The following is a 17296-nucleotide window of genomic DNA, read 5'->3' as shown; positions in this document are numbered from 1 at the left end:
TTATTTGGGACCAAACCAACATTTGTTATTGAAGTAGAACTCCTGGGAGTGCATTCTGACGAAGAACACTGAAGGTAATCAAACTTTTCTAATAGTAAATCGGAGTTTGGTTTAGGCTAAACTTGCTGGGTGTCTAAATAGCTAGCCCTGTGATGCCGGGCTATCTACTTAGAATATTGCAAAATGTGCTTTCACCGAAAAGCTATTTTAAAATCAGACATATCGAGTGCATAGAGGAGTTCTGTATCTATAATTCTTAAAATAATTGTTATGCTTTTTGTGAACGTTTATCGTGAGTAATTTAGTAAATTGTTAGTAAATTCGACGGAAGTTTGCGGGGGGTATGCTAGTTCTGAACGTCACATGCTAATGTAAAGAGCTGGTTTTTGATATAAATATGAACTTGATTGAACAAAACATGCATGTATTGTATAACATAATGTCCTAGGGTTGTCATCTGATGAAGATCATCAAAGGTTAGTGCTGCATTTAGCTGTCTTCTGGGTTTATGTGACATTATATGCTAGCTTGAAAAATGGGTGTCTGATTATTTCTGGCTGGGTACTCTGCTGACATAATCTAATGTTTTGCTTTCGGTGTAAAGCCTTTTTGAAATCGGACAGTGTGGTTAGATTAACGAGAGTCTTGTCTTTAAAATGGTGTAAAATAGTCATATGTTTGAGAAATTGAAGTAATAGCATTTCTAAGGTATTTGAATAACGCGCCACAGGATTCCACTGGCTGTTACGTAGGTGGGACAATTTCGTCCCGCCGGCCCTAGAGAGGTTAAATGAACTAGTGTAGCCCACAGCCATTTGGTATAGCCAGATCAGGACCTAACATAAGGACATATCAGAGTATGTTATTTTGTTCTTCTGAAATAGACTACATTTTCTTCATATCATGCTTCTTTAGAGCTGTCTAAAATAAATAAGGGATTTATTGTGAAGGTGTAGGCTATATTACATGGATTTATTATACTTTTTAAATTGTAGCTGTTCCAAAGGTCTGCATCGGTAGCTTGTAGGCTATGTGTGAAAGCCAGGAGATGAATGGTCAATTACCGTGAGACCAGTTATTTCCTTGACAATCACTGGCTGACGAAATGTTGTAACTGCCACAGCCCTAGTAGCGGTGTTGGTCAAGAAACAGACAAGGGTGTGTTTCCCAAAGCCATCATAGCTAATATAGTATGTTACTTATCGCTTATCTTGTATTCCAAGATGGCGTAGCAGTCAGACGTCTTTGTCCTTCGTCTTGTCGTGTCCCATGTGTGTGTATATATATATATATATTTACATCTTTTCTTCGCATATCTTTTTATATATTTTTCTAAAAACTCAACCTCAACACTCTCCTGCAACCCGCCTCACCAATAAAAAATATATTATTTACCTCAAATCTGAAATCCACAACAGAAGCTAGCCAGCGGTTAGCCAGAGGTTGGCCAGTTCACTGGCTAACGTTGGAGTTCAGCTAGCCACGGTTGGCGGTCATCAGCTATCCCTTAGCTCGAAAAGCTATCGCCAGTTTTGTACAGCGTGACTCAGACCATACCGGACCTATTTTCTCTCCATATCCCCAGACCTAGCCAGCTGAAGAGTTTCATCAGCCACTCCTGGGCTACAATCACCTATCCGGACCCGTTTTACTGCCGATGCGGAGCCCCATCGGGCCTTCACGACTGGACTACCGACGTTATCTGCCCAAGGGAGTTATCCAACTGGCCCCTCTGTTGCGACGTAACCTGAACGCCCATCTGCGGCCCGCTAATCATTAGCTGTCTTATTGGCTGCTATCTGAATAGGTCTATCGGACAATTTTCTTGAGCCACTATAACTAACTATTTTGCCAATTGGACTGGTCCGCCCTACTACACGGAACCCCACTAATCTACAGACGGAAACGCACGAGGTGGCTAAAAACAGACCTCCATCTTCCGCCAGCTAGCTGCTACCTATGGCCCGGCTAGCTGTCTGAATCTCACGGGACCCTTATGATCACTCGGCTAAGCATGCCTCTCCTTAATGTCAATATGCCTTGTCCATTGCTGTTCTGGTTAGTGTTTATTGGCTTATTTCACTGTAGAGCCTCTAGCCCTGCTCACTATACCTTATCCAACCTTTCAGTTCCACCACCCACACATGCTATGACATCTTCTGGTTTCAATTATGTTTCTAGAGACAATATCTCTCTCATCATCACTAAATGCCTAGGTTTACCTCCACTGTATTCACATCCTACCATACCTTTGTCTGTACGTTATACCTTGAAGCTATTTTATCGCCCCCAGAAACCTGCTCCTTTTACTCTCTATTCTGGACGTCATAGACGACCAATTCTCATAGCTTTTAGCCGTACCCTTATACTACTCCTCCTCTATTCCTCTGGTGATGTAGAGGTGAATCCAGGCCCAGCAGTGCCTAGCTCCACTCCTATTCCCCAGGTGCTCTCTTTTGATGACTTCTGTAACCGTAATAGCCTTGGTTTCAAGCATGTTAACATTAGAAGCCTTCGCCCTAAGTTTGTTTTATTCACTGCTTTAGCACACTCTGCCAACCCGGATGTCCTAGCCGTGTCTGAATCCTGGCTTAGGAAGTCCACCAAAAACTGTGAAATCTTCATCCCTAACTACAACATTTTCAGACAAGATAGAACGTCCAAAGGGGTCGGTGTTGCAATCTACTGCAGAGATAGCCTGCAGAGTTCTGTCCTACTATACAGGTCTGTACCCAAACAATTTGAACTTCTACTTTTAAAAATCCATCTCTCTAAAAACAAGTCTCTCACTGTTGCCGCCTGCTATAGACCACCATCTGACCCCAACTGTGCTCTGGACACCATATGTGAACTGATTGCCCCCCATCTATCTTCAGAGCTCGTGCTGCTAGGTGACCTAAACTGGGACATGCTTAACTTACATCTAGACGTTCCGCTAGCGGAACACCTGCTCCAATATCCAATGATGGGCGTGGCGCGAAATACAAAGTCCTCGAAAATCCAAAAACTTCAATTTTTCAAACATATGACTATTTTACACCATTTTAAAGACAAGACTCTCCTTTATCTAACCACACTGTCCGATTTCAAAAAGGCTTTACAGCGAAAGCAAAACATTAGATTATGTCAGCAGAGTACCCAGCCAGAAATAATCAGACACCCATTTTTCAAGCTAGCATATAATGTCACAACCACAGCTAAATGCAGCACTAACCTTTGATGATCTTCATCAGATGACACTCCTAGGACATTATGTTATACAATACATGCATGTTTTGTTCAATCAAGTTAATATTTATATTAAAAACCAGCTTTTTACATTAGCATGTGACGTTCAGAACTAGCATTCCCACCGAACACTTCCGGTGAATTTACTAAATGACTCACGATAAACGTTCACAAAAAACATAACAATTATTTTAAGAATTATAGATCCAGAACTCCTTTATGCAATCGCGGTGTCCGATTTTTAAAATAGCTTTTCGGTGAATGCACATTTTGCAATATTCTGAGTAGATAGCTCGCCATCACGGGCTAGCTATTTTGACACCCACCAAGTTTGGTACTCACCAAACTCAGATTTACTATAAGAAAAATTGGATTACCTTTGCTGTTCTTCGTCAGAATGCACTATCAGGACTTCTACTTCAATAACAATGTTGGTTTGGTTCCAAATAATCCACAGTTATATCCAAATAGCGGCGTTTTGTTGTGCGTTCAAGACACTATCCGAAGGGTAACGAAGGGTGACGCGCCCGGCGCGTTTCGTGACAAAATAATTTCAAAATATTCCATTACCGTACTTCGAAGCATGTCAAACGCTGTTTAAAATCAATTTTTATGCGATTTTTCTCGTAAAAAAGCGATAATATTCCGACCGGGAGTCGTTGTTTTCGTTCAAAGACTGAAAATGTAAACATGGAGTAGTCTCGTGCACACGCGCACCAGTCTCATTGTTCTCAGATCGACCACTTACCAAATGCGCTACTGTTTTTCAGCCATGGCCTGCAAAGTCATCATTCAACGTTCTGGCGCCTTCTGAGAGCCTATGGGAGCGTTAGAAAATGTCACGTTACAGCAGAGATCCCCTGTTTTGGATAGAGATGACAAAGAAGGCCAAGAAATGGTCAGAGAGGGCGCTTCCTGTTTGGAATCTTCTCAGGTTTTGGCCTGCCAAATGAGTTCTGTTATACTCACAGACACCATTCAAACAGTTTTAGAAACTTTGGAGTGTTTTCTATCCAAAGCTAATAATGATATGCATATTCTAGTTTCTGGACAGGAGTAATAATCAGATTAAATCGGGTACGCTTTTTATCCGGCCGTGAAAACACTGCCCCCTATCCATAACAAGTTAACCTGTTATGGATAGGGGGCAGTATTTTCACGGCCGGATAAAAAACGTACCCGCATGCACGTGAAGAGTCCATTTCACATTTTCAGTCTTTGAACGAAAACGACGTCTCCCGGTCGGAATATTATAGCTATTTTACGAGAAAAATCGCATAAAAATGTATTTTAAACAGCGTTTGACATGCTTCGAAGTACGGTAATGGAATATTTTGACATTATTTGTCACGATATGCGCTGGTGCGTTACCCTTCGGATAGTGTCTTGAACGCACGAACAAAACGTCGCTATTTGGATATAACTATGGATTATTTGGAACCAAACCAACATTTGTTGTTGAAGTAGAAGTCCTGGGAGTGCATTCTGACAAAGAACAGCAAAGGTTATCCAATTTTTCTTATAGTAAGTCTGAGTTTGGTGAGTACCAAACTTGGTGGGTGTCAAAATAGCTAGCTTGTGATGGTCGGGCTATCTACTCAGAATATTGCAAAATGTGCTTTCACCGAAAAGCTATTTTAAAATCGGACACCACGATTGCATAAAGGAGTTTTGTATCTATAATTCTTAAAGTAATTGTTATGTTTTTTTGTGAACGTTTATCGTGAGTAATTTAGTAAATTCACCGGAAGTGTTCGGTGGGAATGCTAGTTCTGAACGTCACATGCTAATGTAAAAAGCTGTTTTTTGATATAAATATGAACTTGATTGAACAAAACATGCATGTATTGTATAACATAATGTCCTAGGAGTGTCATCTGATGAAGATCATCAAAGGTGCTGCATTTAGCTGTGGTTTTGTTTTTTGTGACATTATATGCTAGCTTGAAAAATGGGTGTCTGATTATTTCTGGCTGGGTACTCTGCTGACATAATCTAATGTTTTGCTTTCGTTGTAAAGCCTTTTTGAAATCGGACAGTGTGGTTAGATAAAGGAGAGTCTTGTCTTTAAAATGGTGTAAAATAGTCATATGTTTGAAAAATGGAAGTTTTCGGATTTTCGAGGAGTTTGTATTTCGCGCCACGGCCTATCATTGGATATTGGAGCGGTGTTCCGCTAGCGGAGCGTCTAGATGTAAGAAGTTAACACCCCAGCCATCCTATAATCTAAGTTTGATGCCCTCAATCTCACACATATCAATGAACCTACCAGGTGCCACCCCAAAGCCGTAAACATGGGCACCCTCTTAGATATCATCCTAACCAACTTGCCCTCTAAATACACCTCTGCTGTTTTCAACCAAGATCTCAGCGATCACTGCCTCATTGCCTGCATCCGTAATGGGGCAGTGGTCAAACGACCTCCACTCATCACTATCAAACGCTCCCTGAAACATTTCTAATAGACCTGCCCGGGTATCCTGGAAGGATATTGACCGCATCCCGTCAGTAGAGGATGCCTGGTTATTTTTTTTTTTTAAATGCCTTCCTCACCATCTTAAATAAGCATGCCCCATTCAAGAAATTTAGAACCAGGAACAGATATAGCCCTTGGTTCTCTCCAGACCTGACAGCCCTTAACCAACACAAAAACATCCTCTGGCGTTCTGCATTAGCATCGAACAGCCCCCGTGATATGCAACTTTTCAGGGAAGTTAGAAACCAATATACACAGGCAGTTAGAAAAGCCAAGGCTAGCTTTTTCAAGCAGAAATTTGCTTCCTGCAACACAAACTCAAAAGTTCTGGGACACTGTAAAGTTCATGGAGAATAAGAACACCTCCTCCCAGCTGCCCACTGCACTGAGGATAGGAAACTCTGTCACCTCCGATAAATCCACTATAATTGAGAATTGCACTAAGTATTTTTCTACGGCTGGCCATGCTTTCCACCTGGCTACCCCTACCGCGGTCAACAGCACTGCACCCCCCACAGCTACTCGCCCAAGCCTTCCCCATTTCTCCTTCTCCCAAATCCAGTCAGCTGATGTTCTGAAAGAGCTGCAAAATCTGGACCCCTACAAATCAGCCGGGCTAGACAATCTGGACCCTTTCTTTCTAAAATGATCTGCCGAAATTGTTGCAACCCCTATTGCTAGCCTGTTCAACCTCTTTCGTGTTGTCTGAGATTCCAAAAGATTGGAAAGCAGCTTCTGTCATCCCCCTCTTCAAAGGAGGGGACACTCTTGACCCAAACTGCTACAGACCTATATCTATCCTACCCTGTCTTTCTAAGGTCTTCGAAAGCCAAGTCAACAAACAGATTACCGACCATTTCGAATCCCACCGCACCTTCTCCGCTATGAAATCTGGTTTCAGAGCTGGTCATGGGTGCACCTCAGCCACGCTCAAGGTCCTAAATGATATCGTAACCGCCATCGATAAGAAACAATACTGTGCTGCCGTATTCATTGACCTGGCCAAGGCTTTCGACTCTGTCAATCACCACGTCCTCATCGGCAGACTCAATAGCCTTGGTTTCTCAAATGATTGCCTCGCCTGGTTCACCAACTACTTCTCTGACAGAGTTCAATGTGTGAAATCGGATGGCCTGTTGTCCGGGCCTCTGGTAGTCTCTATGGGGGTGCCACAGGGTTCAATTCTTGGGCCAACTCTTTTCTCTGTATTCATCAATGATGTCGCTCTTGCTGCTGGTGAGTCTCTGATCCACCTCTACGCAGAAGACACCATTCTGTATACTTCTGGCCCTTCTTTGGACACTGTGTTAACTTCCCTCCAGACGAGCTTCAATGCCATTACAACTCTCCTTCCGTGGCCTCCAACTGCTCTTAAATACAAGTAAAACTAAATGAATGCTCTTCAACCGATTGCTGCCCGCCCGTCCAGCATCACTACTCTGGACAGTTCTGACTTAGAATATGTGAAGAACTGCAAATACCTAGGTGTCTGGTTAGACTGTAAGCTCTCCTTCCAGACTCACATCAAACATCTCCAATCCGATCCTCGACTTCGGCGATGTCATTTATAAAATAGGCTCCAATACCCTACTCAATAAACTGGATGCAGTCTATCACAGTGCCATCCGTTTTGTCACCAAAGCCCCATATACTACCCACCACTGCGACCTGTACGCTCTCGTTGGCTGGCCCTCGCTTCATACTCGTCGCCAAACCCACTGGCTCCAGGTCATCTACAAGACCCTGCTAGGTAAAGTCAGCACCCACCTGTAGCACTCGCTCCAGCAGGTATATCTCTCTGGTCACCCCCAAAGCCAATTCCTCCTTTGGCCGTCTCTCGTTCCAGTTCTCTGCTGCCAATGACTGGAACGATCTACAAAAATCTCTGAAACTCTAATCACTTATCTCCCTCACTAGCTTTAAGCACCAGCTGTCAGAGCAGCTCACAGATCACTGCACCTGTACATAGCCCATCTATAATTTAGCCCAAACAACTACCTCTTCCCCTACTGTATTTATTTATTTATTTTGCTCCTTTGCACCCCATTATTTATATTTCTACTTTGCACTTTCTTCCACTACAAATCTACCATTCCAGTGTTTTACTTGCTAAATTGAATTTACTTTGCCACCATGGCCTTTTTTGCCTTTACCTCCCTTATCTCACCTCATTTGCTCACATTGTATATAGACTTATTTTTCTACTGTATTATAAGATTACTAGCAAGTTGAGGTAAGTTTGTTTAACTCCATGTGTAACTCTGTTGTTGTATGTGTCGAACTGCTTTGCTTTATCTTGGCCAGGTCGCAATTGTAAATGAGAACTTGTTTTCAACTTGCCTACCTGGTTAAATAAAGGTGAAATAAAAAAATCTCAAAGACCCAGACTCATTCCACTCCCAGACTCATTCCAATCATTGAATAAAAAAGTGCTTCCTTTTATGTATTTCAGTGTTGGGGACCCCAAGGGGTGCACATTTTGGTTTTTGCCCTAGCACCACACAGTTGATTGAAATAATCAACTCATCATTAAGCTTAGATTATTTGAATCATCTATGTAGTGCTAGGGCAAAGAACCAACATGTGCACTCATAAAACAATTGTGACTCTTTCAAGTAAATCAAGTTAGCTATGAAAATCACCACAGGCAAGTTGTTAGGTAGCTCATGGACACTTACTCCTCTTCGTTGACTCGATTCCTGAATATCCCTTTCTACTTTATATTCTCCACAGTGGAGTAGAGAACGGACTGCAGAATGGACTGCCCTCAGACCAGGATTCTCCACAGGTAAGTTACTGCTCCAAAGTTTACCACCAAAAATATGCCAGCTTTTAGGGCCAATAGACTGACTAGGGCCTTACTTCTCAAAGCATTATATTGTTAAATCTCACCTAAGGTGCATTGTTTGCATCTGAGGCCTTTCCCAGAAAACATAATTGCATTAAAGCTGAAGAATGAAATATTAATATATTGAAATATTTTATGTATGAAATATAAATGTAATTATTTTGGTGTGAAGGCCCATCCATGCCCCTTCAAATTATAATAATAATTAATGTCGGTACATGACCCCACTGGTGTCAAGGCCACCTCTTGTGTCGGTTAATCTGCATTTTGTCCTGCGCTACCCAAGTTATTCCAGTACTTTTCAATCACTACTAACGCCAAACTAAGACCCAAGTATATGTAGAACAATGAAGCAGCAATTTCTGCATGTCACATATTTCTAAAACTAAAAGCATTGTATTTGGGACAAATCATTCACTAAACCCTAAACCTCAACTAAATCTTGTAATTAATAATGTGGAAATTTAGCAAGTTGAGGTGACTAAACTGCTTGGAGTAACCTTGGATTGTAAACTGTCATTGTCAAAGCATATTGATACAACAGTAGCTAATATGGGGAGAAGTCTGTCCATAATAAAGCGCTGCTGCTCTACCTTCTTAACAGCACTATCAACAAGGCAGGTCCAACTGGCCCTAGTTTTGTCGCACCTGGACTACTGTTCAGTCGTGTGGTCAGGTGCCACAAAAAGGGACTTTTTGCAATTGTCTCAAAACAGGGCAGCACGGCTGGCCCTTGGATGTACACAGAGAGCTAACATCAACAATATGCTTGTTAATCTCTCCTGGCTCAAAGCGGAGGAGAGATTGACTTCATCATTACTTATATTTATAAGAGGTTGAATGCACGGAGCTGTCTGTTTGAACTACTGGCGCACAGCTCAGACACCCATGCATACCCCACAAGACATGCCACAAGAGGTCTCTTCACAGTCCCCAAGTCCAGAACAGACTATGGGAGGTGCACAGTACTACATAGAGCCATGACTACATGGAACTCTATTCCACATCAAGTAACTGATGCAAGCAGTAAAATTTGATTTAAAAAAAACAGATAAAAATACACCTTATGGAACAACGGGGACTGTGAAGCAACACAAACATATACAGACACATGCATACACATGATAACATACACACTATACACTAACGTACACATCGATTTTGTATTGTAGATATGTGGTGGAGTAGGGGCCTGTGGGCACACAGTGTGTTGTGAAATCTGTGAATGTATTGTAATGTTTTTAAAATTGTATAACTGCCTTAATTTTGCTGGACCCCAGGAAGAGATAATGGGGATCCATAATAAATACAAATACAAATAGACGGCATTGGTATGGTGCTACAGTGCAGACCTGGGTTCAAATACTATTTAGGGCAATTTAATTACTTTCAAAGACACTCCAAAGTAAATATTAAAAAAATGTACATATATTTTTTTAAAGACAAGTAGTTGATTATTGGAATGTATTAGGAAATACACTTGGAAAGTATTTTAACACTCAAATGCATGGAAGTGTATGTAACAGAGGCATTTTACTACGTTTCAGGAGAAGACCCAGATGCAGACAGTGTCGAAGTAACAAAAGTTTATTACTAGAACAGGGGGGCAGGCAAAACGACAGGTCAAGGGCAGGCAGAGGTCAGTAATCCAGATCAGAGCCCATAAAGTACAGAACGGCAGGCAGTCTCGCGGTCAGGGCATGCAGAGGTCAATAATCCAGGGTGGTGTGACAAGGTACAGAATGGCAGGCAGGGTCAGGGCAGGCAGAATGGTCAAAACCGGGGAAACTAGAAAACAGGAACTAGAAAAATACAGGAGCAAGAGGAAAAACACTGGTAGGCTTGACAAACAAAACAAACTGGCAACAGACAAACAGAGAACACAGGTATAAGTACACTGGGGATAATGTGGAAGATGGGCGACACCTGGAGGGGGGGTGGAGACAAGCACAGAGACGTGAAACAGACAGTACTCGCCCCCCTAGGGGCGCCACCTGGCGTCCTACCTGGGCGCATACCTGGTTTACTGGGGTACCAGCGAGTTCCTGGGTCCAGGCTGTCCCTAGTGGGGACCCAGCACCTCTCCTCCGGGCCATAACCCTCCCAGTCAACCAGGTACTGGAATCCCCTGCCCTGCTGTCAAACCTTCAGGAGGCGCCTCACCGTGTACATTTACATTTTACATTTAAGTCATTTAGCAGACGCTCTTATCCAGAGCGACTTACAAATTGGTTTATTCACCTTATGATATCGAGTGGTACAACCACTTTACAATAGTGCATCTAAATCTTTTAAAGGGGGGGGGTTAGAAGGATTACTTTATGCTATCCTAGGTATTCCTTAAAGAGGTGGGGTTTCAGGTGTCTCCGCAAGGTGGTGATTGACTCCGCTGTCCTGGCGTCGTGAGGGAGCTTGTTCCACCATTGGGGTGCCAGAGCAGCGAACAGTTTTGACTGGGCTGAGCGGGAACTGTGCTTCCTCAGAGGTAGGGAGGCGAGCAGGCCAGAGGTGGATGAACACAGTGCCCTTGTTTGGGTGTAGGGCCTGATCAGAGCCTGAAGGTACGGAGGTGCCGTTCCCCTCACAGCTCCGTAGGCAAGCACCATGGTCTTGTAGCGGATGCGAGCTTCAACTGGAAGCCAGTGGAGAGAGCGGAGGAGCAGGGTGACGTGAGAGAACTTGGGAAGGTTGAACACCAGACGGGCTGCGGTGTTCTGGATGAGTTGTAGGGGTTTAATGGCACAGGCAGGGAGCCCAGCCAACAGCGAGTTGCAGTAATCCAGACGGGAGATGACAAGTGCCTGAATTAGGACCTGCGTCGCTTCCTGTGTGAGGCAGGGTCGTACTCTGCGAATGTTGTAGAGCATGAACCTACAGGATCGGGTCACCGCCTTGATGTTAGTGGAGAACGACAGGGTGTTGTCCAGGGTCACGCCAAGGTTCTTAGCACTCTGGGAGGAGGACACAATGGAGTTGTCAACCGTGATGGTGAGATCATGGAACGGGCAGTCCTTCCCCGGAAGGAAGAGCAGCTCCGTCTTGCCGAGGTTCAGCTTGAGGTGGTGATCCGTCATCCACACTGATATGTCTGCCAGACATGCAGAGATGCGATTCGCCACCTGGTTATCAGAAGGGGGAAAGGAGAAGATTAATTGTGTGTCGTCTGCATAGCAATCATAGGAGAGACCATGTGAGGATATGACAGAGCCAAGTGACTTGGTGTATAGCGAGAATAGGAGAGGGCCTAGAACAGAGCCCTGGGGGACACCAGTGGTGAGAGCACGTGGTGCGGAGACAGATTCTCGCCACGCCACCTGGTAGAAGCGACCTGTCAGGTAGGACGCAATCCAAGCGTGGGCCGCGCCGGAGATGCCCAACTCGGAGAGGGTGGAGAGGAGGATCTGATGGTTCACAGTATCAAAGGCAGCAGATAGGTCTAGAAGGATGAGAGCAGAGGAGAGAGAGTTAGCTTTAGCAGTGCGGAGAGCCTCCGTGACACAGAGAAGAGCAGTCTCAGTTGAATGACCAGTCTTGAAACCTGACTGATTTGGATCAAGAAGGTAATTCTGAGAGAGATAGCAGGAGAGCTGGCCAAGGACGGCACGTTCAAGAGTTTTGGAGAGAAAAGAAAGAAGGGATACTGGTCTGTAGTTGTTGACATCGGAGGGATCGAGTGTAGTTTTTTTCAGAAGGGGTGCAACTCTCGCTCTCTTGAAGACGGAAGGGACGAAGCCAGCGGTCAAGGATGAGCGAGGTGAGGTAAGGGAGAAGGTCTCCGGAAATGGTCTGGAGAAGAGAGGAGGGGATAGGGTCAAGCGGGCAGGTTGTTGGGCGGCCGGCCGTCACAAGACGCGAGATTTCATCTGGAGAGAGAGGGGAGAATGAGGTCAAAGCACAGGGTAGAGCAGTGTGAGCAGGACCAGATGTGTCGTTTGACTTAGCAAACGAGGATCGGATGTCGTCGACCTTCTTTTCAAAATGGTTGACGAAGTCATCCGCAGAGAGGGAGGAGGGGGAGGGGGAGGAGGATTCAGGAGGGAGGAGAAGGTGGCAAAGAGCTTCCTAGGGTTAGAGGCAGATGCTTGGAATTTAGAGTGGTAGAAAGTGGCTTTAGCAGCAGAGACACCGGTTGGCCATCGATAAGAGGGGTGGGCCTAGAAACAGGAGACAGGGCTGTGAGAGGACAGGCCGGCCGGCAACCCAATGAGTGTGGTCAGAGACTACCCTTCCTCTGCAGGCTCATCCTGACATGACCCTCCAGCATGACAATGCCACCAGCCGTACTGCTCGTTCTGTGCGTGATTTCCTACAAGACAGGAATGTCAGTGTTCTGCAATGGCCAGCGAAGAGCCTGGATCTCAATCCCATTGAGCACATCTGGGACCTGTTGGATCGGAGGGTGAGGGCTAGGTCCATTTCCCCCAGAAATGTCCAGGAACTTGCAGGTGCCTTGGTGGAAGAGTGGGGTAACATCTCACAGCAATAACTGGCAAATATGGTGCAGTCCATGAGGAGGAGATGCACTTCAGTACTTAATGCACCAGATATTGACTGTTACTTTTGATTTTGACCCCCCCCCCTTGTTCAGGGACACATTATTCAATTTCTGTCTGTGGAACTTGTTCAGTTTATGTCTCAGTTGTTGAATCTTGTTATGGTCATACAAATATTTACACATGTTACGTTTGCTGAAAATAAACGCAATTGACAGTGAGAGGACGTTTCTTTTTTGCAGAGTTTAGTACTTTAAAGTATTTTTACTTAAGTACTTTACACCACTGATCAGGTGGGCTACATCAGGTGATAATGCCTATTGCTAATAATATGGACCAATATGTTATATTGGGCTCATTTCTGGAGGGGGAAATTATAGTTTAGATGTCAGCATCATTCGAGGCTGCTCTATTGACTTACATGGCTTATTACGCTTCTCCGTTCACAGTCGATGAGTAGTCCATGCACACATGCTCCTTGGATGTAGAGAGAAGCTCCTGGCTCAGAGTGATCCAACACTCCAACAGGTCTAGGGCTCAATCACAGCCCGAGGCAACAAGAGGCCTGCTCAGTCAGGATTCTTTGTCCAAATACAATTCAGAAACCAAAATGAGCTATTAGCGTTGCATACTCTAGTTTTAAGGCATGATTGGGGAAATGATTGGGCTCTCTCTCTCACACACACACACAGAATGGCGTGGACAGAGTTGAGATCATGAATGGAGTGGCGGAGCAGAACTCAAAGGACCTGAGCCCCATTCCCTCACCCACAGCCAGCCGGCGGGGCAAGGGCAGCCTGTCCTCCACGTTGCTGACCCAGAACCACGATTCGCCTGTGGCTCAGCTGGAGGGCTTCCTGCATCGCAAGCATGAATGGGAGGGACACAACAAGAAGGCCTCAAGCAGGTATGGTGAACTGGATCAAAAGAGAGAATCCAAATAGCATTGTTTGGAAGAAGTAATTTAATTATACAGTTTATTTTTAATTAAAATATATTATTTTAAGGAAGTTAACTTGTGTTATACAATACATCCCAGGCTCACGATTACTCGTTCGGCTCTCTTTTTCAGATCCTGGCATAACGTGTACTGCGTTATCAACAATCAGGAAATGGGCTTCTACAAAGACAACAAGGGTGCTGGTCAAGGCATCCCCTACCACAATGCGATTCCGATCAGTCTAATGGGGGCTGTGTGTGATGTGGCCATGGACTACAAAAAAAAAAAGCATGTCTTCAAACTCAGGTTAAAAATTATAAAAAATTGAGTTGTGTTCATGTTTCTTCTCACGGAATCACCCCAGAAGTGGATCCTCTCAGTTGCACTTCATTACGCTATCTGCTTCAGTCTAAATCGGATTTCTTAATGTTCTAGTTCATTTTGTTAGAACCAGTTCAGCTTAATGACTGCCATTTCAGAATGTTTTTTTTTGCAAGTGTTGCTATCTGAATCTCTTTTGAATCTGAAATATATATGTTTATAAAGTTACCAACATTTTTTTCATTTTTCTTTCAGAGTTGCTGATGGAAATGAGTATCTCTTCCAAGCCAAAGAAGAAGTAAGTCGGCTTCCTTTAACATTTTGTGTAATCGTGTTAAAGATTGTTTCAGTAGGCCAAAACAAAACAGTGGGTATACTATAAAACAAATGAACAACAACTTTTGAATAGAGGCCCTGGTCCTGACTACCCAACCTAATTCTTGGGCTAGTTGCTTAACTGGCCTCCACAACCTTGCATGCACCTAATCTTCTAGGGTGAGTGAGTTTCCCCAAAATTCCCTAGCTTATGTGGCACTTTATCTCATGATGACCCAGACTCAGTCCACTTGTAGAAAAGAAAAGTACTTATTTGGAAAATGTCATTTACTTATAAACATAGATCTTTACAATTGCCATTCTTTTTTTGAGACAGAGAAAGCACAAAATTAGCTAAAAAGTGCTTAGGAAACTGACCTTTCAATGGCCCCTTACAGGAGGAGATGAGCACATGGATCCAGGCCATTCTGAATGCGGGGACACCTGACAAGGTATCGATTACGCCCAGCAACCAGAGCACTCCAGCGTCGAGCCGAGCCCAGACCCTGCCCGTCACCCTCACCACCGAATCCAGCCCGGGCAAGCGGGAGAAAGACAAGGAAAAGGACAAGGAAAAGCGATTCAGCCTCTTTAGCAAGAAAAAACTATAAAGTTTCTCAGCAATGAAGACATTCTGTTTTTTTATTAGTGCAGTATTGTTTTTTTCTTTACTTCTTTTTCCTTTTTGTCTGCCCAGCCACAATGATATTCCTGCTCAAATACAACACATGCTGTGCCTAATGTTCCTTGAATTGGGTAAAACGATTGATGAGACTTGAAATACAAATGTAAAAGAAACATTTGAACTTTGTTAGTGGCAGGTTCCATCATGAAATAGATTTGGTAATATCATGAGGACCATTTTATTTTTTAACGTAATTACTTACTTGTAAAAATGTGTTTTGTGTGTTTTTGTGCTTTTTCCTTGTCATTGTGTTTTGTTAAAATGGGTCTGAGTATTTAAACATTTCCTCAATTGTGTGAGGGTGTCTTCAAGAGGCAGGCCTACATTCTCTTTTTGCTGTTGAAAAGGGAGACAACATTACTTCAAAATAATTCATTTTTGTGACTGGACATGCACATATTGAATATGTAATGTCATTTTAACATAATTTACTATGATTCCTAGTTGAGTTTAAATTTAAAACAAACAACCTCGAGAAAATATCAGGCTCCAAAAGGGCATAGCTCGCCAGTATTATCAATAAGCGCATTTCCTTTTAGGTCAAGATAAGCCTAATAATACACCTGTAACTGAAACAAGATGAATATCTTAAAATTATTCCCTCATGGAGTAATGTTTTATATATATGATGGACCAGTAATTTTTTTCCTTTGTTTGTTTACTTTTGTCCCTCTTGAGTTGCATCATAATATATGTTTCCAAATAATAATAGTTGGCTACAGATTATAAAATCAGTAGGTATAACAAACACTTTAAAGCATTGATATTAAATGGAAATGTGGAAATGCAGCATTTACTGCAAAAAAAGTTGCTTGCTTGTTGGCTCTAGCACTGCACATTATAATTTTTGCTATGTTATCCTGCTATTTGATACATAGTGTGCATTTCTTTGTCACTGTATCTATTGTATTGAGAGAAAAAAAAACATCTTACTGCATAATCAGAAATTATGTAATAGGAATGAAATGCTTTGCAATGCCTGGGTCTTTGAGCAATAATAGAACATTGACCCGGCTTTCTGATGTATGAAACTGCACCTGTAGACTTTTCTCTCTCTCTTTCTCTCTCTCTCAAATATGTGTGTTGTCATTAAAATGCTATTAAACATTATAGTTTGTGTGTTATCTATGGTTTTGGAAAAGTGGAGCTTGTCTGCTTGAAAATGTTGAACCTTGCTGTAATCTAATGAGTACTTTAAGTCTACTCTGTCTGCTCTGTGCAATCAATGTAACTGTAAATACACATTCAAAGTTCAAATGCCCTAGTCTATAACTTCAGTACAGAGCACCTTATACACTTGTGATGTGCGGGTCATATTTTTGTTAACCCGCAACAGCCCGCAATTCCTAATAACCCATCTGCAACTGCCCTACTATATGTGATAAAGTGAAAATATGAGGCCCACACCGCACCCTAACCCACAAACACAGAAAATGCACTGTAGAGATGCTGAAAAAAAAATTTGACGGGGTGCCGGATATTTTTTTTTACCGCCACTAGGCCTATGTTTCTTATAATTTCCAACATTTTGATAGGCTATTTGTTTGTCAACTTGTCTATAATTAGCCACATGCAGCTTATCTTCTGTCATACAGTGCCTTCAGAAAGTCTTCGTACCTGTCACGTCCTGACCAGCAGAGGGAGAAGTTGTTTAGTATTGTGGTCAGGACGTGGCAGAAGTACTGGGTATGTGTTTGTCTAGTATTTCTGTTTCTATGTTGGTCTGCGTGGCTCCCGATCAGGGACAGCTGGTTATCGTTGTTCCTGATTGGGAGTCATATATTAGGAGTGTGTTTGTCACCTGGTTTTTGTGGGTTGTTTTATTTCGCACTGCTGTATGTAAGTACATAGCCTGTGAAACTGTCTAGTCGTTCATGTTTATTGTTTTCCCGTGTATGCTTTATTCTAAAGTAATTAAAAGATGAGCATTCATATCCCGGCTGCGATTTGGTCTATTCAACACGGCTACACCTGTGACAGAACAACCCAC

At 43.1% G+C, this 17296-nt stretch overlaps 1 protein-coding gene across 4 annotated transcripts in view; it reads left to right on the top strand.

The window, feature by feature from the left end:
- The window catches only part of LOC115183768 (spectrin beta chain, non-erythrocytic 1), a 134271-nt gene extending 117855 nt beyond the window's left edge, over positions 1 to 16416 (top strand). For all 4 annotated transcript variants that reach the window (XM_029744858.1, XM_029744861.1, XM_029744859.1 and 1 more), the window contains 5 exons: positions 8438 to 8492; positions 13738 to 13952; positions 14118 to 14291; positions 14562 to 14604; positions 15020 to 16416. In XM_029744858.1, the coding sequence (XP_029600718.1) occupies positions 8438 to 8492; positions 13738 to 13952; positions 14118 to 14291; positions 14562 to 14604; positions 15020 to 15232 (700 nt within the window). In that variant the 3' untranslated portion in view covers positions 15233 to 16416. The remainder of the gene's footprint in view (positions 1 to 8437; positions 8493 to 13737; positions 13953 to 14117; positions 14292 to 14561; positions 14605 to 15019) is intronic.
- Positions 16417 to 17296: the final 880 nt, after the last annotated feature.

This window comes from Salmo trutta, unplaced genomic scaffold (assembly GCF_901001165.1).
Source record: "Salmo trutta unplaced genomic scaffold, fSalTru1.1, whole genome shotgun sequence".
NCBI lineage: Eukaryota > Metazoa > Chordata > Actinopteri > Salmoniformes > Salmonidae > Salmo > Salmo trutta.
The sequence above is the reverse complement of the archived record's forward strand: the minus strand, read 5'-3'. Positions and strand labels throughout refer to the sequence as shown.